This window comes from Genypterus blacodes, unplaced genomic scaffold (genome assembly GCF_046128005.1).
Source record: "Genypterus blacodes isolate CSIRO-AG114 ecotype Tasmania unplaced genomic scaffold, CSIRO-AGI_Gbla_v1 ptg000156l_1, whole genome shotgun sequence".
In the NCBI taxonomy this organism is placed as follows: domain Eukaryota; kingdom Metazoa; phylum Chordata; class Actinopteri; order Ophidiiformes; family Ophidiidae; genus Genypterus; species Genypterus blacodes.
Window position 1 is genome coordinate 10,770,131 of NW_027466957.1, and position 27,427 is coordinate 10,797,557.

Sequence of the window (27,427 nt, forward strand, 5' to 3'; positions counted from 1 at the left end):
AGAGAAGCTTTAGGTGATCGTGGTGGACGTGCACACACGCACACGCACACACACACACACACACCATTGTAAGAGACGCAGGCTGATCTGTAGTTTGAGTATAGTGAAAGTGATGGGGAAAGAGAAAAAGGCCAAAAGCATCCAACCCCTAATTTTCTCTCCATCTCTGGATGCTGTCTCTCTATCTTTACTTCAAACACACACAGACACACACAGACACGCACACACACACAGTGTTGAGCTTCCTCAGTGATCTTAAATTGGAAGCTTAATTTGGAGCTGCTAGCTTTCTTCACAGATCACATGCACTGAATTTAACCACAGAGGCCAAATTGTGGATTTCAATAATCAAACACACACACACACACGCACACACACACACACACACACACCTGGCAGGCTCATGGAGGTAAACAAGCTGAAACCTCCCTGGGTCACAATTAGGTTGGAGTGCTGCAGCCTTTAACCATGGCTACAAAACAAAGCTCTACTCCTTCTATTCACACTCTCACACACACACACACACACTTTCTCAGACCAATCAGCAAACTATTGTGTTCCCTCCAATTCACATTCATTTTGGGCTGTGAGCTTCCATCCCGTCTGCCCATTATGTGGCCTCACGGCAGAAGCGGCGCCCACCTCTTCACGTTTCACGACTTAATTTCATTTCCTGTGACTTTGTCGAAGAAATTCAGTCACGCAGGGATTCAGACTCTCGCTCAGTGTGTGTTGGGAAGGAAACGTGTGTGACTAGGTCTTTATTTAAGATCCTTACTTTGTCTCTAATTTGTCTGCCGATGCGACGGCTCCTGACAAAACTTTACTTTCTTACTTCACCAGAACACTTTCACATTAGAATACCAGCAAAACACAAATATTGATAATAAAATCATTTTTCTGTTAACATTTAAAACATGTATTTGATAAATAATTTATTTATACATTTATTTAAATATTTGTGTGTTTGAAGCTGGAGAAGCAAATCAATAATGATCAGATTTTAAAGTAAGAAACTGATTTTAATGCTCAAAAAATAAAACCTCACCTGTAAAATAATTTTGCATAATTTTACATAATTTTTACACATATTATTACTCGTAAAATTGTGAACTGTCCCTTTCAAAGACGTCTTTAAGCGTTTCGGGCCTCTAAACACCAACATGCAGATCAAACAGAGGCAGCAGAGCATTGATATGCATTCATCTGTGTGGATTAACATTTCCTGACTGCTGCTCTGTCTACACACACACACACACACACACACACACACACACACACACACACACACACACACACACACACACACACACGGTATCTGTGAGTCTCCCTCAGCAAAAGCACGAGCATGAATATGCAGAAACAGAAGGTAACAGGTTGTAGGCAGCTTTTGTTCTTCTTCTTCTTCTCTCTAACATTGCACGCCTTCCGTGAAATTTATGGCCGCTGTGTGAGTATTGGACACACTGCACACTTCCATTTGTTCCATTTGGCAAGATAATCGGCACCGGCATTGGGTTGAGAGATGGATGATTAGTTGCGTCTTTGTTGTGCTCTTGTTGTCGTCTCATTATTTACTGGTCTGTACGCCACCATTCTCCCAACATGCATTGCAGGCGTGTGGGATGTTTTAACACCTTATGCCAGCGGTAAACATCAGATAAGGCCGATTCAAATGATTTCTAAGTAGGAATTATGCATTGGAAAAATCTTCATGGAGCCTGCAAGTGCAGACGGTATAGACTTCCTATCTCAGGGAAGGAAACTCCTTGAATATTAATGCCTTTCCGCTACGTTTTTCTCTCAACCACTGGGAGCCCAACTGGAGCTCGTATGCCCGCGAGATGTCTGTCCAGCTTTACTGTTAGCCGACGCCGACACACACACACACACACACACATATACAGAGAGACATAGAAAGGAGGCTGATCAGCCGTGTGGAGTGGGAAGCGCATTCCAAAGGGACTAATTAAAGGGATGGAACAGACTGAAGAACTCATTGGAGACTCACAGTCTTTCTCCAACTCTCTCTCTCTCTACCTCCGCTTGCTCTGTCCTCTCTCTTTCTCTCTCACTTTCGCTCTTCCCTTTTTTCAGTTAATGAAAGTTACATCATAGGATCTAAAGCCGCTTCACTTCGCCTCGTTCAAAGGAGCGGAGGAATTACAGTCAGCATCGTCTCCTGGAAACGCCCTACAATGTTTTGGATTATGAGCCCTTGAGTGTGTGTGTTTGATACTGATGGAGAGTAAAGAGCTGTAGAGATGCTATTGATCAGAACCCTGTCCCCCCCCCCCCCCACACACACACACTTTTGTATCACACACACCCACTCATTCTGCGGCAGACAGACCAAACAAGCCACCATAATGAAGTGGCAGCGCATAATCACAGCGAGAGAGAGAGAGAGAGAGAGAGAGAGAGAGAGAGAGAGAGGGGAAGCAGACAACGTTGCCGCTTCGTTTCCTAATTATTAACTACTGGCAGATCATGAGGAGGAAGAGGAACAGAGGAGAGGATGGGAGGGCTGCATCAGAGGGCAGAAGATGAATGGGGGAAGAGTCCAAATGCGACAATGTTTATGATTGTATACGTGTATGATTGTGTGTGTGTATGTGTGTGTGTGTGTGTGTATGTGTGTGTGTGTTACTCTCTAACCAGGGAAAGCTTTGGCTCAGCCTGTCTGGCTTTGCAGCTTCTCCCAGATCTCTAAATGCCTGCCTGCTGCACCAGATGACTCACACACACACACACACGCACACACACACACACACACACACACACACACACACACACACACACACACACACACACACACACACACACACACACACACACACACAGCTCAAGCTTGAGTTTAACACACACACACTGCATTTGTAGAAGCAAACACACCACAAACACACCATGACCGCAGCCAGGTGTGTGGATAATCTCATTTGCAGTGAGCTCATCTGGAACTTTTGTTTTCCCTCCTCGCTCCTCAAACTGTCTGACATTGTCGCCTTAGAAACAAGTCCAAAAATCAATCTCGATAAAAAAGTGTTTCATCGAGTGTCTCTCTCGTGTTTGCTAGCTCTCTCTCTCTCTCTCAAACACACTGCCCTCTGTCTGAGCCAGTGATCAGAATGTAAAACGCTGTAAACACAGACAGTGTTAACACCTGACAGCATTATGGACAGACAGGAAGCAAGGGAGAGAGACAAAGATAGAGAGGGAGAGAGAGGGAGAGGGAGGGAGAGAGAGAGAAGGAGGGAGAGGTAGAGAGAGAGGGAGAGAATTTATTAAGCAAAGCAGATCCATGATTAAAGCCATATTGATGACTCCATAAGTACCAAACAGAATAAAACTTGGATTCTGTGGATGTGAGAGCGAGAGAGAGAGAGAGAGAGAGAGTGAGGAGGAGGCGTGAGAGGACGAGAAATGCTGTGTGTGTGTGTGTGTGTGTGTGTTCTCAAAAGACAGTCCTGAACCTGAAGAGGCTGTAAAAGCTTTGGGCTGCTTTGGTTAGGATTATACTACACTTCACTCAACAAATGCCATCAATCTTGCACCGTCCAAGTCTCTACACACACACACACACACACACACACAGCATTTCTCTTCCTCTCACGCCTCCTCCTCTGCCTCCTCCAGGCTCTCCCTTGCCTCCTCTTCCTCCTCACCCTCCTCGCCCGCCCTCTGTCTGTCTGCGTCTGTGAGTGTGTTTGCAGTAAACAACCATTGTGCTTGTGTCAATACTTTCTGTCTTAGCCAGGGCAGAGCGCTGCTGTCTTTGCAATAAGCGTGTGTCTATATGTTTTACCCTCCATGGTTTATGCATAATGTGAGTGTGTGTGTGTGCGTGTGTGTGTGTGTGTGTGCGCTTTTAAAACGGCTGAATATTCCCCTTTACTTCCCAGAGTTTGGCTCATGAAATATACATCGGAAAACACTTTTATTAGTTTCTTTCTTACACTAAAATGACTGAATTTGTTTTAATAAGTCAATACTTGGAGCATTTTTCCTTAAAATAACTAATACAATAAACAAATAAATACATGTTTTATGTATTTTTAGTGTTTTAGTTAGTCTTTAACAAAATAAAGTGACTGTTTTGGTAATAAGAACCATCAGACCAAAGACATTACAATTATGAAATAGTAAAAATAAAAAGTACAGCTGCTGAATAGAGACAAAGTTACACAAATTGAGCTGTACACACACACACACACACACACACACACACACACACACACACACACACGCACACACAAAGTGATCCCGTGTGGCTGAATATTCACTTTTACCAGCCAGACCTTATGCTGATAAAACACACGCTGACGAACACGTTTGTGTGTCTACCTTTTCTCTAACGTGTGTTTCTGTCTTTTGCTTTGGCAGAATGCGGGAACGAGGTCCTTGCATTTGTGGAGTCGGTGTGTGGAGTCTGCTGCTGTCCCTGTGTCTGGCCTCCCTCACACAAGCACACAGGAGCCACACGGGTAGGTACATGTATGTGTTTCGGTCCCATTTGTATGTGTGTGTCTGTGAGTATGTGTGTGTGAGTGTGTGTGCAACCTGCATACAGCCTCAACCACATTACCTCTACGCTAGATTAACACTGTATCCACTTTCTTTCCACGTGTTGTAAAGTTAAAGTGGCCTCTGTTATCGCGGGGAAAGCAGAGGTCGCACTCACAATGAAATATGAGCCCGCCGACGCCGGCTGGCAGGTGGAACACACGGAAAGTTCTTTAATAAAGGAATAAGAAAAGAGTAATCCAACAAAAGAAAGAAGAAAAAAAAGACAGAGTTCTCTCAGTTGAGGGGCTTTCACATCTCTGCAGTCCCATCAGGGTGGAGCCTGCAGGCTGCCGAGAGCAGACAGTGAGCGCTGAGACGTGTGGATTACCGAGCTCCGGCCGGCCCCGGTGAGCCGAGCGGCTGACTCACCGGCGTGATTGAGCCCAGAGGCCCCTCGCCATTTGCCAGTTCATTTCTCATGTGAAAGTCAAGGATCCTCACTTCTCGGCTCCGCACCGATCGCCTATGTGTGACGCTGAAAATTACCTCGCTCGGGGTGAGAGGCTTTAATAGAAACCACGCCGTACCTGCAGCCTGCATATGAATGCGGGTTTGGAGCTCCTGTCGCCTCGGTCACGTGCTTACACCTGAGCCGTGTAATGTGAGCACATGCAACAGCCGTGCAATAAATTCAGTTTGAAGGTTTCAATGTTTGTAATGGAGGTTTGAATTAAGGGATTGTTTGGTTCTTTAACTTTTTCTTTTAATCTTAACACAAATCGTAAAAGGGGATGAAAAGCTCAATAATGCCAAAATTGCAGGTGGAAATAGAATCATAAAACAAGCATGTTCAGCTCAGACGGGCACTTTTTCCCATTTCTTGCTTTATGTTCTTACTTTGCAGCCTTTTTGAGCTCACCAGAAAAAGAGGACACAGGCAGACGACTTCACTACAAAAAACAAACAAAAAACTAAACTAAAGAAAGTGAAATCCAGGTGAAATTTGGCATAAATTTGTTTGGTAGAAAAGAAAACAATGTTGGCGAAAATCTTTTTTGATTCCACTCCAGGCCAGTAGGGGGCGTAGAGTGCAGATGAGAAGGCAGAGGTTTTCATTATTTCACATTGAAATAAAGGAAAGAAGAAAGAGAAGGTGACATTTGTATTAACAAGAACAGGAAGGAGGAGATTGTTGTTTGGGTTCGATAGCGGTTTGATTGGGTTTATTTCTACTTTACTAAAGAGTATAGATGTTTTTACTTCATCAGCAGAGAGTGAATGAACGATAAAGACACGCGCACGCACACACACACACACACACACACAAACGCACACACAGACATGACAGATTCAGTGCAGACTCACATCAGCGCTGATTGGACGTGAACAGGTTTAACACTTCACCAAACCCACCAGATGGCACTGGGATCTAATCAGACCAAGTGTGAACATGCTCACAGACACACAGGCGTGATAATAAGAGCTGCCTTGTGTTATTGTACAAGTGTGTGTGTGTGTGTGTGTGTGTGTAGTAAATCTGCGCGTTCTTATAGGAGTTTTGAGTCCCTCCAAACTGTGAGAGATCGACTCTCAGCTGGTGTCTGGCTGTCAGCCGTCATCTGCTTCTTTTTTTATGATTTGATGAGGCGAGGAGAAAGGATGGTGTATAGATGTATGGAGAAAGAGAGAGAGAGAGAGGGGAAGAGGGAGAGAGGAATGGGCGAGAGAGGAAGAGAGAGAGAGACAGGGTGAGAGAGAGGAAGAGAGAGAGCTATGAACACTGGGACACAAGAACAGAAAGTCAAAACAGAAAAAAAGTTCCCCATGATGAGAGTGTGTGAGTGCTGATTGTGTCACTCTGAGCTCTGAAACACTAACGATGACAATGAGAGTATTAATTTAGATGCACATGTGAGTGTGTGTCGCCTGTTAGCGGCTGATTGATTGTGGAGTAACTTGTAATCGGGGAGTTGCAGTGTTATCCAGTTGCAGGTAGTTTGAGCGGGGGGGAGGCGGGGCAGACGGGTAATCAGATAATTGCTGAATACAATCCCTTAGGTCAGCCCAAGGTTGATGCACACACATGCTATACACTCTCTCTCTCTCTCTCACACACACACACACACACACACATCTATTCACGCTGGGATGTAAAGTGAATTTGATTGCAGAGCCACTCGGGTAAGACGGCGACTGAACTCATTCAATTTAGCGCTCCTGAAAATGGTGCCCCAGTGTGTTTACAGCTCGCTCGTCCTCTTCCTCCCTTTATGCTATAACTTATCCCTACAGTGTTAAATAAACAAAACACAGTGTCAAGTGTGTGTTTGTGTCCTTTACGGGGATGTGCTGACCGGACAGATGGTTGTGGCGAACTGAGAGGGAAACCTGCCAGGAGAAGAGGCTGGGTGTGTGTGTGTGTGTGTGTGTGTGTGTGTGTGTGTGTGTGTGTGTGTGTGTGTGTGTGTGTGTGTGTGTGTGTGTGGACCGTCAGCAGATCTTTATCTGTTAAAAAATACATCTTGTTTTCTCTTATTCATACGCTTCAATATATCAAAGTCATGGGCGCTGAAATGTGGCCAAAATGGAGGAACAAGTAGGAACACGTAGCTCTCACACACTCAGGGACACTTTTCCAGACAGACAATGAAACCTTAAGTCCTCTACTCAAGTGACCTTTTCAAACTGGATCCATTTAAACTGGTTTGTTGTTGAGTTAGACACTAATAAGTTCATTATTGTATTAGAAAGAGTTTTTCCTTTGATACTTTACATTGAACTGATTGTATTTTTGTGGAATCTCACATCATTTCACTGCTGGAGTTGAGTAAAATTGAGAAAGTGTGTATATAAAGCAGTGTGTGTGTGTGTGTGATGCCAGGGGATGTGACAAAGCCTCGCTGAGTAAATGTGGTCGAGGTCCAACCTGTAACGGACCTTGTGGCGCAACGGTAGCGCGTCTGACTCCAGATCAGAAGGTTGCGTGTTCAAATCACGTCGAGGTCAAGCTACTTTTCTTTAAATCTCACGTCTGTCGATTCGGATACAAGCGTCAAATGAGTAGAAGGGAGGAAAAGTAGTAAGGAAAGCACACAGACATTAGAACATCACCCGGTTCTATTTGTGAATCCACAAGATGGTTTGGTTTCTACAACCTCTATCTCTGCAGCGTGGAAGAAATAGGTCAGAGTCAAGTGAACAGCAAAAATGCTCCAACTTACAATAACAAAACAATGTCAGTGACCTAGTTGGGCTGTGAAATGGCTTCCCTGGTAGCAGACGCTGGTGGTTTGTCAGATCTCTTGCAATGAAGAGACCTTTGGTTCTGCGCAAATGTTGGGGCGTGGGTTTAAACGCCTGAGCAGCTTTGTCGATCATCTCGGAGACACGGAAATAAAGCAGCTGTGACGCGGATCACTTCACCACACGCTGTCGAGTCATTGATTCTTAAACCCACGGGCCGCAATCTCAACACATCGCCACTGATTAGAGCAGAGAGAGAACTTAACCTGCTCGGAGAGGCGTTCAGGCCGCCACCAAAGCAGAGATATGCAGGGATGCTGTGAGATTCACGTGCAAATCTGCTCTTGCACGAAGCTTAGAGGGATGATTGCATATGCATTCAGTCTGGCACGCAGTGAAAGCACATGGGAAGACACACGAGACATGTGTACACACACACACACACACACACACAATTCTTCATACATGCACACTCAAAGAAGCTCTCTAATGTGATGTGTGGAGACAGGCTGTCTGCCCTCCTTAGGGGCTGCACAGTAAAGCAGCACTCCACGCCTGGTCCACACACACACACACATATCCACACAAACACACACACAAAGCTCCATATGGCTTGTAAAAAATTAAAGCCGAAAATTACAAATATTACAAACTCATTTATAGGTAAAGAGACTGTGTGTGTGTGTGTGTGTCTGTGTCTGTGTGTGTGTGTGTGTGTGTGTGTGTGTGTGTATGTGGGTGTAAAAATACAGATTTACAAGTTGACTGTTGTGACAAAGAGGCCTAATTAATGAACTCAATAATCAAATCATGACTCACTTCATTTGCGATGCTATCAGCCGCCGTCACAACCTTAATGGCGACACCGCATGATAATTAACTTCATTTACCGTATGTTAGTGTACAAACATTAGCAGAGGCAGTTTATAAAAAGTGGATTACGGGGTTAAATGTGTTATCATATCAAAGATAAGCAATGGCTGTACACACTACTGCACGGAATGTGTATACAAAAGAGTACAAGAGAGGTCCATGCCACAGCAGAAGCGTGATTCAATGAATACTTAGAGGTACATTTACATAATAATAACTTTGACTTTATTTCTGTGCTACTCAAAATGGCTTTCAGACCATGGAGCTATTCAGACAAGAAGGAGAACAAAGTAGCACAGGTAAAGAAAGTCGTTCTTCTGCCATATTGAAGCAAAATCACACAGCAGATTGCCGTCGTTCTCCTGTAGACATCATGCGCATTATAGCAACCACGTGTTCATGGTAATCTGTCCATTTGCTCATCATTATGGATTTTACAGTATATAGCTCCTGGCTCTCCCTCTCAACTTCTCTTTTTTCCTCTCTCTCTCTCCCTCCCTCTCTCTTTCTCCACTTCAATCGCTGTTTGTTGACAAACTCCAAGGAAATACATTTGCATTCCTTCACCTTTGCCAATCAGCGTGTCCTTGGTAGTGCATGTGTTGCTTCAGCCGTGATGTATTTACAGTTATTAAGGTGCCCGGGAATGTATTTGATAAGTGCCTACAGGCTCTCTGGGCCTTTTGTGGTCCATCACAGGATAATCCTCCATGTTTATACAGACTCAGACCTGATGCCTTCACACTTTCAGGGCATATGGAGATGAGAATTTCTTTTTGTTTTTAAGGTTTGTCAGCCAGACTGCCAGACTTGCTGAAATATTGAAAGCAGAGATCACAAACCAGCTAAAATGGCTTTTTCTACCGAGGGGAAGTGTGTTTATTGTCTGTTATTCTCCCACCAAGTGAGGAAAATGAATATCTATGAAAGCAGAGGGGTGCAAGCAGACGGAGAGATGCATTTTGCTAGGTGGCAGCTTGATTCGTGGCCTGTATCAGACAAACCACGGAGCGGATAAAGAAAGCACACTGCGAGGTTGTTATTGGGTTATTAAGGACCGGCCAACTGCTGTGTTTATACCTGGTTATGTGTCCTCTCTGCGTTTTGTTTCACAGTAGTTCCAAGAGTTTCTTATGGATTACAAATACAAAAGTTGTATTTCTAATATTTGAAAATGTACATTGATCCCCAAAGAGCTGATTGATCATTTTTACATTGAGGCCCTTGTAACTGAACTGTGTAACTTGTGGAGTCCCCCAGGGTTCATACATGGTGCTTATTTTGCTTTGACCTTTTTACTTTCACTGCCACCTTGACGACACTCAACTATATCTTCCTGTCGAACGTCAAACTAAACGTCTGACATTTCCAGTCTAACAGATGAGAAAGACTGAATATCGAGGGACCCCCCCCACCCGCCCCCCTCCCCAAGTTAAATCCTAGCAAAACCAGGTCATGTCCCGCAGTTAAAGGTAGGTGATGAGACGCATACAGCGCTTGTCCTGTTTTTGTTTTAAAATGTGAAAATATTCCTAAAAACTGTTTCAAGTCTTTAGTTTTTAATCACTGAATAGATTCCATGTCATATAATGCAGCTGCCAGACATTTCACCTCATATCCCCCTCTCGTTGGGGCTGACTGCATTTCTCTGACTAGGGTATTCTGTGTTTTACAGTGGTGGCCTTCAGATAAGGATTTGCTGTAAGTGGATAGCGTTTTTAGAATTCAATGTTTTTGCAGACCAATGTTCTCAGCATAAATGTACGTGGAATTTTATTGGACTGGCATTTCAAATTATTTTCAGACTGTAAACCTCACACGCTTGACAACACAAACTGATTATAAACATTTGGAGACGACAGGAGCTGACCCGGGTTTTTATCTGCTTAAGAGGACGGCTGGGACAAATCTCCATAATATACCAAAAACAAAAGCTGAATGAACTCTGACGCTGTGGACAGAAACGCTGCCCTGGTGTTGACGTCGACACTGTGGTTGCTGTGGTCGCTATCTGATTACGCTTCGAGCACTAATTGTGGTAAATGAAGAGTTTCCTCTGGCTGGACAGTAAGATTACCTCATTGGCCCACTCTCATTGCTTTCATTAGTGCTAATCGTTGCCTGTTAGCTCCTCGGCTCAACCCGGCTGGTACAGCTGTGCGGTCTCCGTAGCAAAACTAAAGCCCCTATTGACCGCCTGCCTTCGGTTAAGCCACAATGCAGAGCTCAGAGTTGAACAACAATACTGTGGATTAACAGGTTGTAACTGGGTTCAGCATGAGAGCTACCAGAAGATACAGTATCAAATAAATAGCATACGATTCTATACTATTCTACAGTTCATGCATCTGTTTGCCTTAGAGTTTCCATGCTTCCCCTCCACTCCTCCATCTTACCATCACTCCCATCCTCTCCTTTGCCCTCTCTCCTGTTCTCCCTCTCCTACTCTCTCTCTCTGACTTCTACTTTATTTCACAGCAATTAAACTAGGAAATTTCAATCAGGTAGCACAGCATGTATTTCTGCAGGGTTGGGAGAGAAAGGCTGAACTTTTATTTAATGTAGTCTTTCTTTCTCTTCCCGTCTCCACCTCCATCTAGTCTCTCTTTTCTTCCACTGCTGAACTCAACCTTGGCTCTTTATAGTTTATGATTCAATTTCCAATTTGTCCTCCAGAGGTATTTGCCTGGTGGGTGGCGCAGCAGTTTTGTTCTAACGTGTTTGTACAATGCTCTCCTTTGGTATTCATGGTGCCACAGTCTTGCAAATACACCCATTTGAATTTTCAATCCCATGTCTGCAACTCTTTGGGCTTTATTATACATGAAAGTCACATTGAGACGGAAGGCGACCTTTCAAGTAAGCTCTTTGCAAACGAGGGGAGAAGCTCTGAAATATGTATAACCAATATACAATTGTTTCCTTTTATTGCAGTCACGGATGACTCCTACTTTGGGACTTGAAGGTTGTTGGTTCAGTGCACCCCTAAGAGCAACAACAGTGTACTTCAGCAATATTGTAGTCTTAAATTTACCAGGAAGCACAAGGACGTTACGAGCAACAGAGCGCAAATTACCGGTGGTCCAACCCACCTAATTGGACTTTCAACGGCACCAAATGAAACACAAACAAAAGGTTTGATTCCAATCTCTATAAACCAGCCCTGTGTGAAGGAATATTGGACTGTAATTTAATCATAAATTGAGATTACTTATCTCAATTTATTCCTAATGGGGGGGAGGACAACACATCTCTAGAAACACTTTTCAATGCGATACGGTTCAATAAAACACCAGCAGCAGCAGCAGCAGCAGCAGCAGAAGGAGCCTAAGAAATGACCACAGTGCTGAATCAAACCTCTCTCACAACAATGTCAACACAAGCCCAACAGTTAACGTTTCAAAACACTTGCAGCTGTTAACTAACTGCAAAATCAATTGGAGTCAGCTTTCTGTCTCACTGCCACAGATACTTGTATATCATTAGCCCTGCAAGATGTTTCTACTGTGTGAATACTATCAGTTCTAGTATCAATCCAATGTTGATAGGTCTATCTGCACTTGAACGGCCACCAAAGTCGTCGTTACAAGTCATACACTCGGGATTGTTGATGCTACGAGACTGAAAATAAACCTGAAAAAAAGACCTAGAGTGTTTCTGTTCTTGTTCTCAATGCCCAAAGCATTGTGAAAATAAGTAAAGCAGTATTAGGATCTGCTGCTCTGGTGAATTTACTCTTTCAATGTTTGGGTTGTTTTCCTCCGAGAAACACTCGAATGCAGCATCAGAGAGCCTAATGTAAATGAGCCATATGATTTATCTACCTATGCTTTATACTGTCATCATTTGGCCTTTTTGTCAGCTTTTTTTAAAATCATATTCCAGTGCTTTCTAACAACCGCTTTGATGTAGAGGCTTTAATCATTGAATGAATTAAAATAGCAGAGATCTCCCTGGTTGTTAAGCTCTGGCTCTAGCCCACAGTATGCATGTACGGGGAGTAAACACTGCCAGGGCACTCGGCCAGAACGGAGACAGAGACATTTTTACAGTTTTTTTGTTTCTTATATTTATTTTTTATGCACTGCAAATTATTTCATTTCTATTTTTGGAAGACTGAGACTGTTGATTACTTCTATACTCTACATATAAAACAGGATATTGTGTTGGTATATATTACACGTACGGTTCTATTTTTCATGATTTGGATTCATTCGTAAAAAATGAGAAAATACCAAATCTAACACAGGAGTCGCTCTGAGCACATCAAAGCATTTTGCTCCTCTTCTGGGTCCATTTTCCCCCCGTCTCCTTCCCCCCCTGTGTGTGCAGCTCCTGATACGGTCTTGGGAGGAGGCACAAATGACCAGATGTTTGGAAGGAGAAGAAACGTGCTGGATGTTACCTTTTGAACCATTTTGATATCTCAGGCCGGTTTTCAAGGCACTGTGAAAATCCATCCAAGTCTTTCCTTTTTCCCAGCCATGTGGACATTTGTATCCCAGGATGTTTTGGACAGATTGGGGCTTTATTATACTCTACTGTGCATCATAGCCCAACAAGCACATTTGTTACCTACTGCCTTTCTAATTCTGTCTTTTGAGAGACCGTCCCGGCTTCTGTGAGGCTGGATCCTAAGCAGGGCAGCCTCATTGCCGAGCACGGAGTTCTCCCTGTAGAGCTGGCATGCTTGAAGCGATATGTGAATAATGAATGGAGTTTCACGTGTGTGGGCAGGAAACATGCGGCCATACAACAACTCAGACTTTTATGTTTGGAGAATAATCCACTGGGAGGGAAACTTCAGAAGTGTTTCCACTTCTTTAATACAGAGATCATAGAAAACAATCGAATGAGTAAATATAAATGTATTTTTATGGAGTAGCAACAACAAACAACAACAACAAATGCTTATTTTCATTATCGACTATTTTTGGATCAACAAATCCATCATTTAAGGCACAAAATCGCAATAAAAATGCCAGATTGCTAAAGATTCCAAAATTCAAAGCGGCGATTGTAATCGCCTGTTTGTGTCTAAGCAGCAGCTCAGTTACTGTGCAAACACCACCAAACAGAAAAATTAAGGCTTATTTATTTTACTGGATTAGTCCCGTCTATTCTGTGGGTTTAATTCTCATGTTAATGTAGTAAACAGTCTTTGTATGATTGTGTGTGTGTGTGTGTGTGTGTGCGTATGTATCCTGAAGAGAGAAGCTTTAATATTCTCAGCAGCAGCAGCAGCAGCTCCACAGCCCTGCACTGATGGATGGGGTGCTCTTTACTTTCCTGATATACTGTGATCAATGCTGATGCAAAGAAAGGCTGGGAGAGAGAGAGACAGAGGGAGAGAGAGATAATGTGCTGCCTCTGCACATCTCTCTCTTTCTCTCTCTCTCTCTCCCTCTGTCTCTTTGTATTAAATCCTCTCCTGTCGGTGAGTTTCCCACTCGGTTGGTTGTGCCGCTGTGTGCATATGCTGCATCTCTCAGCGCCGTCGCTCTCCTCACTAATATGAATCAGCGTTTCCACGCACAGCATATGCTTCCACCAGATTACTAGATTATAGATTAACACCAGATAGGTTAGTGTGCGAGAGCATGTGTGTGTGTGTGTGTGTGTGTGTGTGTGTGTGTGTGAGTGGGCACAGACGTGGCGTTGGTCTCGCTGGCCTCTCATCTTTCCTAAATATGCTTAAGGACGCTTTTATGTTTAGCCTTTTGCTGTTGTAAGTCAAGTAAAACAGCAGTAATGCAGCTTCACTAATCCTCTCACATAACTAATCCTAGCAGGAAACCAGTGTAAATACTCCACAGGCTGCATTAAAGCTCCAATCACTCTGCTTATTCGAGGTTTAGATTAATAGAAATTCCCTTTTAATTTCAGTGTTATGAGGTAGAAACGGCCGCACTTCAGCCTGAACATGAAGGCTTCACAACAAGACGCTCAATGAATCTGACGTGACTCATGTATAGAATCTCTTGGAGGTCGACATACCGACCCAAGACTGTGCACAGCATGCACAGTCTTGTCAGTCTAGTCCACTGCATGGTTCTCTTCTCTATAGATAACCTCTTTGTTTACATTCCTGCAACTGATTCTACCAAACCCGCTGCACGCCTCCATTCTGGAGAATAAACCCTGGGAGGCCGTGTTGCCCTCTACGTCTCCACTCAGCAACACCACATCCAAAAATCTAATTACCAGGGCATGTAAAGTGCAGAGTAACCTAATTACTCAAAAAAATGTCTGCATGATAATTAAAATAAGAAGCTTCCTCTTCCTGCTTTAAAGGGACAAACTGAGCTCCTACGGAAATTAAATGACAGACTCTTGTTTGCTTAGTTAAGAATGAACTTGCTCTGACCGTAACTGTCAGTATTCTATGTTTTTGAATATTTTGCTTGATAACCAATACCTTAGTATCCCTGCCTGCATCGAACTTGTGTTTCGCGAGTAAATACAATGTTACCGGGGAGACGAACACACTTATAGGCGAGACAAACCTGAACACGCCGTCGCCCGCTGCTTCCCTTGGAGCCACTGAAGCAATATTTGCAGATTATATGTAACTGAGTTGAAATTTGTTCAGTGGAAAACTAGAGAAATGTGTAAAAAAAAAAAAAAAAACGAACAAATTTCATCAAATAAATAGTGTTTCTTCTTTCATACAATAAAACTCAACCGCTGTAGTGAGTTATCGAACCGTTTCCCCCGGTGAGCCTGAAGTGAATTAAACGAGTCGCTTGGAGCAAATGCAGAACATTTGCTGTGCTGCAACAAACTTCAGCGCCACTTCCTTCATAGGGTTTCCAAAATGAGACAAAGGGACGGATATAAAGGAGGCTAGCCAGCGCCGGCCGGCCTCCTTTCAAGGTCGATAAAATTAATGGGCGCCCTTACAAAACAGGAAGCTGATCATTAAAAGGCACACTGTGACCATGATTACAGCCAAATACTGGCAAACTGTGTTGATTTTGAACATCGTCCTGTCCTCCTCATAACTGTAACCAGGCCAACCGACTGAAACAGTATGAATAAAACATTTTGCAATACACAACAGTCGTCTGATTAAGCTTTGCAAACAATTCCTTGGGACTGGCTGATGAGAATGAAGGACGGGATTGGTATTGGTTAACAAATAGCGAGGCGTTGGTGAGAGCGGCGCCTCATTTATACATCAACACCTCCTCAGTATTATGTTCTTAACTGATCCAGCAGCAGGCCAAAGTGTCGCTCCGGCTGACACACACATGAATGAAAACACAACCTTCTTCTTGGCGGCGGTAAAAACAATGCTCACACGCACACATAGCGTCGCGGTGTGCACAGTGTGTGCTTGTTTGGACTTTGTGTGATTGTAAAGTGGCAGCATGCAGGCTCGGAGCGTCACATTTAAACTGCTGTGTAATAATGGCCCAGTTGGGTTCTTCCTCCTCAGCTTCGGCAGAGACTAATCATTGCTCCAAAAAAACTCCTCCTCCTCCTCCTCATCCCTCCTTTTTTCCCCCTTCTCTCATTCATTCTCCTCGCCTTCATCCTCGCTCTCTTCTCATTTTTCCACCTCTGGCTCTGCCGCCAGCCAACCTCAGACACGCTGGGGTTCCCCTTTCATTTGGTGGAAAGGGATGAGAGGAGAGAGAGAGAGAGAGAGAGAGAGAGAGAGGAAGCGAGCAGAGGAAGTAATGATCTGTCCTGATGAATGCAGTTAGGGTTGAAAGTGCTGACGGTGCGATAGCGGCTGCGCGGGCTTTGAGGAGACACGGGCTCAATGCACCAATCACAGAGAACGTCAGATCGCCTGTCAATGCTCGTGGCTAATAAATCAACGTTTGATGACGACGTTGCGTATGCAGAGATGAGTTCTTTAATCGCTGGAGTCTGCAGATGTGCTCAGTGTGCACAGCGATCATACACACACGCATCGTTTACACTCTTCACTCTATCATGGTAGCAGTTTAGTTGCGATCAATGCTTCGATTCTGTGTGATTCCAGGTTAATCGTGGCTAACACTGTGCAGATAAGACCGACTGTATATACTGTACGATTCGGGAACGTTTCCAGAGCTTCCCCCCTTTCTTCCAAAGCATTTAACTCCTTAAAGTCCAAACTTGACAGGCAGTAATGCTTCAGAGACACATCAGGAGTGGAAACACTGATTTGACCTGGTTGTTGTTGTAAATGTGTGTCTTTGACCAAACCAGTACAGGCTGAAGACCTCCAGCTGCTCACAGTAAATAAAATAGTACAACTTTACGTCTCAAATACGTGGATTACGGAAAATGTCAGTTCTGGTGATTTACAACTTGACAGGGCAGAATAGTCTCGATTTGTAACTGAGCGATGGTTTCCCACAGACGCGCTCCATCTGCTCTGAAAGCCGTGATGGCGGAGTTGGAAGGTTTTCAGGCGGAGGCGGCGGCGGTGTGGGTGTGGGCCTTGAGTGGTGGCGTGCGGTGTAACACAGAGAGAGTAAACAGGGTGATAGGAGCCATTTATCTAGATCTGGTGAAACGACACCTTTACAACACAGTGACATAAACAACAACCATAACTCTCACACGCACGCACACACACATGACTGCTCTCACATGCTGTCACGTATGAGCCCAGGCTCACACATGGCAACCTGTTAAAGTGAAATATGCGGACGGTTGGCGTTTACGAGTGTCCGTCCTTATTCGGCTGACAGGTAGCGTATTCAGACAGAATGAAACCCTCATCAACATGGCTGCTGTGCTATAGATCTACTCTCCTCTGACTGACAAAGAGAAGGCTGGAGGGGGGAGGATGAACACGATCATTGTGTTTCTGGCTCTATACTGCCTCGTCCAAATAACAGAATGAATGGGAGAGAGAGAGAGAGAGAGAGAGAGAGAGAGAGAGAGAGAGGGAGAGAGAGAGAGAACCCCAAAAAAGTCTGTTAACAATTAACAGGAGCTTTAAATCACAAGGGTCACGTCCAAACACACCCACACCCACACACAGGGTAATGCTGTGTTAATACATCTGAGCATATTCACAATTTATTACCCAATTTCTCGCCCTAATATCTCGCCTGGAGCTGAAATTAGTACAAATCTTCTGCTGTCACCGAACTAATATCCGGTACGATAGTTGGCACAGCGAGGAGGGCGAGGTGTCCAGATCCAGGGGGCCTCTGTGTGTGTGTGTGTGTGTGTTACAATTGAACTTTGCTTCCCGTATCCTCAGCGAACAAGCAACTGGATTGATGCAGTTGTGCGACAGAGCCAAAGGGAGGCGCTGTCAGAAACAAAGTCAGGTTATGAGTAACCGATAAGACGAGGCTGCTGTTTTTCCAACGCGTGTGTGTGTGTGTGTGTGTGTGTGTGTGTGTGTGTGTGTGTGTGTGTGTGTGTGGGTGTGTGTGTGTGTGTGTGTGTGTGAAATGGTTGGATAACTTTTTGGGAGGAAAGCAACAGGGACGATCTTCTCTTTCTACACCCACAGCATTTCTCCTTTTGTTGTTGGTTTCAACTCAAAATTCGGTCTCTCTTCTGTCCCTCTGCCTATCTTCCTCCTCCTCCTTCTCCTCCTCCTCAACCTCTCCTGCTTTTCTTCAGGGGTTATAATAACAGCGAGGGACATTAGTGTGTGTGAGAGGAGGTATAGGCTCCTCAGGGGGGCTGCCATTGATCACACACACACACACATGCACACCCACGCACACAGACGTACGCACACACACACACACAGGCCTAGAGACACATACACACACACAAAGGGATTCAATCTTCGCGGCGGTGTGAAAGGAGTGGAAGCAGGAGCAAAAAAAAGTTCTCACTCTCTCTTCAACAAGTCTTCTGCTTGTTTTCTCAAAAGAATACAATATGATTGTTTTCTCTTTCTCCTCTTTCATCTCTTCCTCTTTTTCCTTTAACCTTCTGATAATAAACGCTAAGCAGCGGCAGCGTGACGAGAGGGAAGGAATTGAGTTGTCGACGGAAAAAAACGCAGAGACGTGGTGAGGAATGGAAAGAGGCGTGAGGAGGAGAGAGAGAGAGCAGAGCCTCCCTCTCTCTCCCTCTCTCTCCCTTCCTCTCTCTCTTTGCTAATCCCCTTGGCAGGCGCTTAGATAGAATTTTAATTTGGTCTGTGTTTACGATTCTTAACGACTGGTGGCATCTCGGAGGCCAATGTAATCTAATTATTAACACACAAATGCATAGGCGCGCCCACACACACACACACACACACACACACGCACACACAGATGGACCACACAAACACATTCTGAAACATAAATTGTACTTAATTAATGTTGCAACAATTCCGAACTCCTACATTTCATGCGCTTTGTGAACAGAAGACACTTTGGCAGATAATTAAATATTTATACCTACTAAATATATGATTTATATACTGCATTTAAATGAACCACTGATACATTCACACACTATAGGTGAAGCACACACACTCAGACCACAGCTTCAAGCCCCAAACCAGCCACAATTTAATGCTGAGGTTAAAACTCCAGACATCGAGACAATCAATATCATTTGACCAAAATACACCGTAAGCATTTCATATTTATATAATCAAGGCTTCCGAGCTGATCCCCACTGTTATATACATTTCCACAGGTATTAGGTAAAAGCTTGTTTCATACCTATAAGCTGTCTGCTTTGTTATCACTGTATATTGTAATATGGACGAGCCGTCATTGCCGACTGAAGCCAACAAACACAGACATAAACACAAACCCGTGCAGACATTCATCCAGCTGGTGACTCTTTCAATTCATCCATGGTGGCAGAACATTAATCGGACCTGATGAGGGGCGGTCGGCTGTGCCAGCGCCCCCTCATGGCGTTCAATGTGTCTGCGGGTGATTGTCTGGTTTTATTTTTGTGTGTGTGTATGTGTGTTTCTTGTTTGAAGCGAGCCAACATGAGCTCCAATTTGCCAACAAATCCTTGCGCCCCTACGTGATTCATTCATCACGTACAGGCTAATGAAACCGCCGCTGCCATAACGGTTGCTGAGGCTTTCATGGCGGTGATTTGGATTCGCTGGCTCACAATTCTGCTCAGCATAACTGTGAAATTTAGCAGATCGCTTTGTGTCTCTGAGGTCTCATCCGGCCCGGGCGGACAAAACACAAGCGTTAATGAACCAGTGAGCCCAGCAAAGAAACCAATTTCTTCTCAAACTGGGTCAGGATAATCATTTTTGGGAAGATGCTGTCCCCAATATAAAAACCAATCAGGAAGGACTGTCTGATCAAAATCAATAACAAAGGATGTAGTCAGTGATGACAAAGCTGATAAAGAGAGAGATGAAGGAAATAAACCCCGCACAGCCTGTCTATTATGGCTGCTGGCTCTATGTGTGTGTGTGTCAGTGTATTTGTAAATGCTAACACATACCAAGCATTGAGATGACTGTCATGGGCCCAGCAGGGAGCTTTTTGCAAATGTCACTCGCACCACTGGGGGCCACACACACACACACTCACACACACACACACACACACACTCCCGCTAGTCCAAAGTCATGCTTGTGCGTCCATCTGCTGTCAGCAGCATGTCATCCTTAGTAAATGGGGTTAACAGCCACCGCTGTGTTAAGAGAGGCAGGGATAACAAGTCCTCCTGTCATCTGGGGAGGGAGGTTGGTGTGTGTGTGTGTGTGTGGGGGGGGGGGGGGGGGTTGGTCTGACAGGGAGACATAGACAGAGAGGGAAAGGGGGGGGTTAGAAATCATTACTGAAAGTGTTGAAATTTTTTGATTTAGGCTCTGTGATTGAGGATAATGGTTTGGCCCCCTGCTGAGTTTGCTGTGCTAAGAGCAGTCAAGACAGGAAAGGGACGAGAAGAGGAAAAATGGGAAGCAGCAGCGGCAAAGAGACAATGGGTAAAAGAGGGCTCATTTCTGAAATTGCGGCAGGATGCGCTATGAAGACAATTGAGGAGGAAGACGAGGAGGAAGGATGAGAACAAGCAAGAATAGAAGGCTCCAGTGTGAGAGGAAGGTGAGGATTGTTTACAGCCTGGCATGGGCGTGTCAGAGGTCTTTACAGGTCTTTATGTAAACTTAATATCTAATTGAAACCTGACCTGAACCCAACCAGCAGGATTCATTTCCAAAACACAGACCCAATGACACTCAGAACAGTCAGAACCAATCCAAAGGTTAGACTGAGTCAACGTGTGATGGACTGGAGCAGACCCAGTTACAGCAGAACGCTGATCCTGGCAGCAGCATGACACACAGGCAGCCAACAAGCAGCTTAGCCTCCAACTGATCGTTCCTCATGTCAGCGTGCATGGCCTCTATTTCTCCCTGCACTTCAGTTCACGCCCTGACTCACACAAAAAGCTACATTTCTCCTGCAGTGACACACCAAATGATCAGAGAAACACACACACACACACCCACCCCAGAGCCTACATGACCCAATTAGTTTGGACCAGACTCCACTCAGGTCTCGTTTGCTATAGGTGTGTTCATAAACACCAACATCTGATGATATTTTTGTGTATTTGGGCACATAAGTATGCAAAAGTGTATCTTATCCATAAACAGAATAGAATTTATGGCAGTGATGAAACACTACAAACAGTCAATGAGTCATTGTCTTTACACAGTCAATATGATTTTTCACATGACGGCCTAAATGGAACACAAAGCAGCAGGGAATGACATTTTCCGTGTTTTCATTTTGTGTCTCTGAGTGTTTAATACCAAAATCCATCTGTCTTGTTTGTGTTTCTTAAGTGCTGCATTGTTTTTTCTTCAATGCATTTGTAAGAATTCCATCCAGTAAAATGTGATCATAGACGGTGATCAAGCTGAGCTCCATACATCCAGGATGCTGGTGGTGAAAGTGTGTGCTTAGTATTTACCAAACTGTTGTGTAAATAGGGAGGTTTGAGTCTTATACCTTCTTCAAGAGCCTTTCTTGTATGATGTCTGCAATAATATCTAACAAAACAGTTTTTTTTTAGACAATTATGGAAAACATTCAACACAAACAATTTTGCTTTGGTAGCTGGGAAACAGCTGAATTTGAAAAAAAAATGTGAATGTAGAATGCAGTAAACACCACAATAAAGAAATTCTCCCTGCTCATTTCTGGCACTTTGGAAACACTCGACATTAAACAGTAAAAAAAGCCGGGCAGCAGGATGATTACTGCTGTCATCATCCTGCTGCCAAGCCATAAACATAAAGAGGAGCAAAGAGCGAGGAGGAAAACATCGATAATAGCCGACACAACCGGTCAGCGGCGCTTTAGTGTTCGGTTTGCGACGCCTTAATGGTCTTAACTCCGTGTGGTCAGAGATCTCTGAGACGCTCAAAGTAAAACAAGCTGAAAAGTGTTCGCGGCATATCTTGACCTTCCTCTGTTGTTAATACGCGTAAACAAAAGTCAGCATAGCTTTACATTCCTCCGGTTTAAATCCTCACCCGCCTCCCCCCTCCTGCTCCCCCTCCCCCCCTCAGCTCAGTGCACCGCCGCTCTCTGTAACGCTGAGTCAATTACCGCTGCAGGTGCTGAGCCTAAAAATGATACGGGGTGTGCATAAGCGTGTAAGCCAGTAGGGTGTGTGAGTGAGTGTGTGCGTGTGTGTGTGTGTGTGGAGGGGGGGGGGGGGGTTGGTGTTTACTCTGGCTGTGTGTTGATTTTCCTGAGCCGAGAATCTGCCAAGAGGGCTGTCAAGTTTATTAGAGGAAAAAAAGTGGAGTCAATTAAGACGGAGAGAGAGAGAGAGAGAGAGAGAGAGAGAGAGAGAGAGAGAGAGGGAGAGGGAGAGGGAGACAGAGACAGAGAGAGAGAGAGAGAGAGAGAGAGAGAGAGAGAGAGAGAGAGAGAGAGAGAGAGAGAGAGGCGAGTGACAAGTCAGGAGGAATGAGGATTAAAACGAGGACCCGACTGTAAAAACCTCATTAGCCACCCCTAGAGAGCGCAATGTTCACTACACCCACAATATGAACGCGTAGGACGGAACAAACGATCTGCTGTCTGTTTTGCTATTCTGGGGGCCTTGTTGCTATGGAGGCGGAGTGTCAAGTTTGTTCTATAGGTGCAGAACAGGGCATTGGAATCACCAAGTTTGAAACGGCTCTTCCTCTGGAGAGTACAAGTCATTGTAGTCAGCTTATATTATGCAACACCTGGTGTGCAGGGGAGCAGAAGACCGGGTCTATCCTCTGAAGATCACTACAAGCCGCCCAAACTCTCTTGGCTATCTGGTCATTATTTTTCTGGTGAAGAAAGCTGCTACCAAAATGGTTGTATGTGGGAAACTGTGTGGAAAGGGGGAGTCACCACAATCAGTAGGGTTCATCCTCTGGGCACCGTTACATTCCTCAGCAATTTTTATTCATTTTGCAGACCCACAGAGTAGATATTGTGTTTTTATTTATTAAGCTTGCAATTTGCTCCGAGGCACTAGAGGAATGCTAATGGAGCAGGAATGGCTCACCCTCATGGAGTGTGCAAGGTAAATGAACGGAAATCCGATGATTACAGATGGACATTTGTTATACAAGTTGAATCTTTCCTTTGAGATCATAAATATCCCTACCAAAAACTCAGTATTTGAATGCGTCCTGAGCTGGAGTCCCAACACGAAGACAGCAAAAGGGGGAAATCAGCACATGAATGATGCGAGGACGCAGTGGGCGATCTATGAGCCTCTGCTCTACGCTGAGATATTAATTGGACTGGGCTTTGCAGGATCGCTGCTTTGTCTTTTTCTCATTATCTGAACAAATGAATAACTTTTCAAATCTTTGTTAGCCTGTTAAACACCTTCACACTGGGACTTTCAGTTCAGCGCGGCGCACTTTTAAATACTCTTTAGACAGAGCAGAGTCATTGTTTGCCGCTTTAGTTTTCATTGCTGTGCAGCATGCACTCTTTTGTAATGGAAATTGCTGTAACTTCCAACAGCCGTGTGAAAAGCCAAAGCACACACAAACACACATACATATACACACACCGGTCTCTGCTTTCACCACCAACAGAATGTGCATGCACACACACTCACGCATACCTGAACACCAACCAAGTGTTCAGCCTTACTCTGAATATATTACAGGTAGGTAACACAATAGAACCCTGCACGCACACACACTGACACATCCACCCACCCACACACACACACACAGTTTGTGACCACACTGTTTGTCCTTGACATTTCCATGATTTTGATGAAAGGCTGCTACTGAAAGGCCCATGTGTTGACATCAAATGTAGAGTCACTTCTTTGTTACTGCTTTCTTATCTGACTCAAGGGAAAGCTGTACTTGGGGTGGGGGCTTGTTGTTAATTAACTACAGGGCTGTCTGAACTGAAGTGTGTGTGTGTGTGTGTGTGTGTGTGTGTGTGTGTGTGTGTGTGTGTGTGTGTGTATGCGTGTGTGTGTGTGTGTGTGTGTGTGTATGCGTGTGTGTGTGTGTGTGTGTGTGTGTGTGTGTGTGTGTGTGTATGCGTGTGTGTGTGTGTGTGTGCGCGTGCGTACACAGTGGTAGCCATGACTTATAATCACCCTTCATTAGTACAATAGGCAATTTTCTGGTCGATGTTATGATGTTTTGCACTACAAATAAGTCTCTTCTGACACAAATATGGACTAATTCAAGTTCTATCATTAGTGTGTTATTTTAAATCTCTGTGTGTTAATGTAGATTTTGAAAATATACAGATGTCTTGATCCCTCTCTGCCCTCATAGTGCATGTGAAGGCCGGGACGTGCGAGGTGATCGCCGCCCATCGCTGCTGCAACAAGAACAAGATCGAGGAGAGATCTCAGACTGTCAAGTGCTCCTGCTTCCCCGGACAGGTGGCCGGCACCACCCGGGCCATGCCCTCATGCGTCGATGGTACGTCCCACATGTGTTCATGGCCCACTTGAGTTTGTGGGTTTTTTCCTGATGTCTACTGTTTACAATATGACACTGATAGTATCAAATCTTGCCCTGATGATAAAGTGGAATATTTACCCAAGGTAGAAAGAACTCACAGGTGCATCTCAATAAATTACAATATCTTAGTTTTCCCCATGATTGTGTTGATTGCACCAGACTGAGAGACGATTTAAAGGCTCAGGAAACCTTTGCAGGTGATTTGAGTTAATGAGCTGATTAGAGTGTGACACTGTGAGGCTACAATATTGAACTTTCACAATATTCACATTTTCTGAGACTGAATTTGGGGTTTTCATGAGCTGCAAACCATAATCACCAAAATTAAAACAAATAAAGGCTTAAAATATTCCACTCTGTGGGTAACGAATCTAAAATATATGAGAGTTTACCTTTTTTAATTGAATGACTAAAATAAATTAAAACTTTTCTATGATATTCTAATTTATTGAGATGCACCTGTAGATGGGCCCAAATCTTGTTTCTGTGACTTCAGGATGTATTCTGGATTGAAAAGTTGAGTCTACAGGAGCAGATATGTTCGCTGCTCCTGTTGTGTTTTGTCATGCTTTCGTCCCGACCTTTGTCTTACACTACAGAGTCTGTCCAGAGTCTCTCATGTACATTTATGCTCATACTGCAATATCCGTTTGGCCATTTGTTGCATTGGGTCACGTCTTACTGGGGCTGATATGAAGCACAAAGCATGTAAAGTAACTGAGGTTGGTCAAATGCTTTCTAAATAAGAATTCCCAGTGTCATTCCCAGTCTGGCCCCAATTCCCTGCATCCCCTCACTTCCACATCATCAAAAGATGTCTGATATTATGACTCAAGTCCCGATGCAGTGAGACAAGTACTGAGCGCTTTGCCTAAATATATCACAACGTCTCTAACCGTGAACTTTTATGTGACATGTCCGACTGCGTTATACGACATACATTTGTCTTCCTTACGTGAGCGTTCAGGATCTGCTGTTTTTACGACCCCCTCCAATAAAACAAACTAGGGCTGTACGTTGACGGAAATAAAGCAGGATTTGGCGGTGAAGTCCCAGATGCCAATACCGTCTTGGCAGCACGTTTGCGTACGCCGGGCCAAGTAGGACGCCTGTGTTGCCCATGAATGAGAACTCATGGAACAGAATCTGACAAATCCTCCTCCTCCACCTTTCCGACTCTGCTGTTGGTAACGTTGCCTCTCATAACCTCTGACCTTTGTGATCTCCCTGCATCCGTCACAAATTGAACAAAGTTTGCGGCTGATGCTGTAACTCCTACTTCACTTGCAAGCTGTCGGTACATCCTCTCCCTTTTCCAAGGAAATAAAAGCTAATAGAACAAAATCTAATATAACATAACATAATGGGTCCCTAGCTGGGAGGCAAGATGTTGGAAATGCTCCATAAAAGAAGAATTCAGTGTTTTCGCATCATATTGATCATTTTAGTCAATGTAATGTGAACATAAACTAAGTCCCGATTGGCATCCGGAAAGCAAATACTCTAATCTGCCTAAAATGTATCCTTCTGGAGCCACTTGGTTGACATTGAATAAAATGATGATTCCATGGAGCCAGTGTTTATTTGGGCTTTCACACATAAATGAGCCTCATTTCGCAGTCGCGCTGACAATTCCTGGCTGGGAAAATGTAGCCGCATAACTCAGAGAAATGCCCCCCCACTGGTTATTGTTGCCGTGTCTGCAAAAATTCCCTGCGCTCCCTGCGGCTATGAAGGGTGGCACCCCGGTGACAACACAGGCAGGCGGCTGGAGAGTCTGTCGCTTGGTGTGGAGTTCATGCGAGGACTGCAGGGCGGTGCTCCGTTCAAGCGTGAGGATATGAAGCGCACGCCCTGGTTTCTAACGTCAGCGACCCGTCCAAGGCACATTATTTATTATTCAGCGAACAGCGAACACAATTCCACATTAGAATGACTTATATTTCTAGTTTTATCATCACGTGTCTAGTGATTAGTGATATTTAGAGATCTTGGCGATTCTTTTACATTGTGGGAACGTGCACAAAGTTTATAATATTCCTCTGTTTTTGCCGTGCAAACCTCCTGGCCTGAAGTTTTGTCTTTAGCTAATTTTTCTTTTCTGATTTGAATTAAATATGTAAATGATCCCCTGTGTGCCAATTAAACTCACACGATTCCAGCATGCACCAACCACATGCATAATATTCTGTATCATTAGAAAAAAATGTAACGGCCTTGAAAACTGAGCTATTTTTAAAAAGAGGTTTTTGGTTCCTTTATGGTTAATTTCTGTTCATTACATTTGTCATTTATGCTTAATAACCCGTCTCTGTTTCTAGCCTCCATCGTAGCCCAGAAGTGGTGGTGTCAGATGCAGCCGTGTATGGACGGAGAGGAGTGTAAGGTTCTTCCGGACCTCACAGGATGGAGCTGCAGCACAGGCAACAAAGTGAAGACCACAAAGGTTGGCATGCTGTCGTACTCTCCTATCTCTCTCTCTCTCTCTCTGTCTCATGCGCACACACACACGCCAACCTCCATTGCATCCACGTATCTCTTCCGCCTCTCCTCCCACATAATCTCACGTGGTCAGACCCAGCGCCGTGTGACCCACTTCCCCTCCATATTGTTACGTCGGTCTTCTCCATGACCCCCCCTCTCCCTCGCTCTCTCTCTCTCTCTCTCTCTTCCTCTCAGTCTTTCTATCCTTCTTCCTCTGCATATTTTGGCTCCGAACATCAAAAACATTCTCTACAGAAGTGGAAGAAAATCAAAGCCACTGCTAAAACATGAAAACTGACACAGATGCACACACACACGCAAACACAGAGAGAGAACATGATGCTTTTCTCATGACGAACACATCTGGTCTCAGAGGGACGAACAGAATCACTCTGCAGACATTGATTCTCTGACTTGTACGTA

At 44.4% G+C, this 27,427-nt stretch overlaps 1 protein-coding gene and 1 non-coding gene across 2 annotated transcripts; both read left to right on the plus strand.

Annotated features, from left to right (window-relative positions):
- Positions 1 to 4,384: 4,384 nt before the first annotated feature.
- On the plus strand, positions 4,385 to 27,111 carry LOC143012934 (chemokine-like protein TAFA-2). Its single transcript, XM_076166275.1, has 4 exons — positions 4,385 to 4,484; positions 24,329 to 24,478; positions 26,842 to 26,980; positions 27,096 to 27,111. The coding sequence occupies exons 1-4, from the start codon at positions 4,385 to 4,387 to the stop codon at positions 27,109 to 27,111; spliced, it is 405 nt and encodes a 134-aa protein (XP_076022390.1).
- On the plus strand, positions 7,441 to 7,512 carry trnaw-cca (transfer RNA tryptophan (anticodon CCA)). Its single transcript has one exon. It is a non-coding gene; the product is annotated as a tRNA-Trp (tRNA).
- Positions 27,112 to 27,427: the final 316 nt, after the last annotated feature.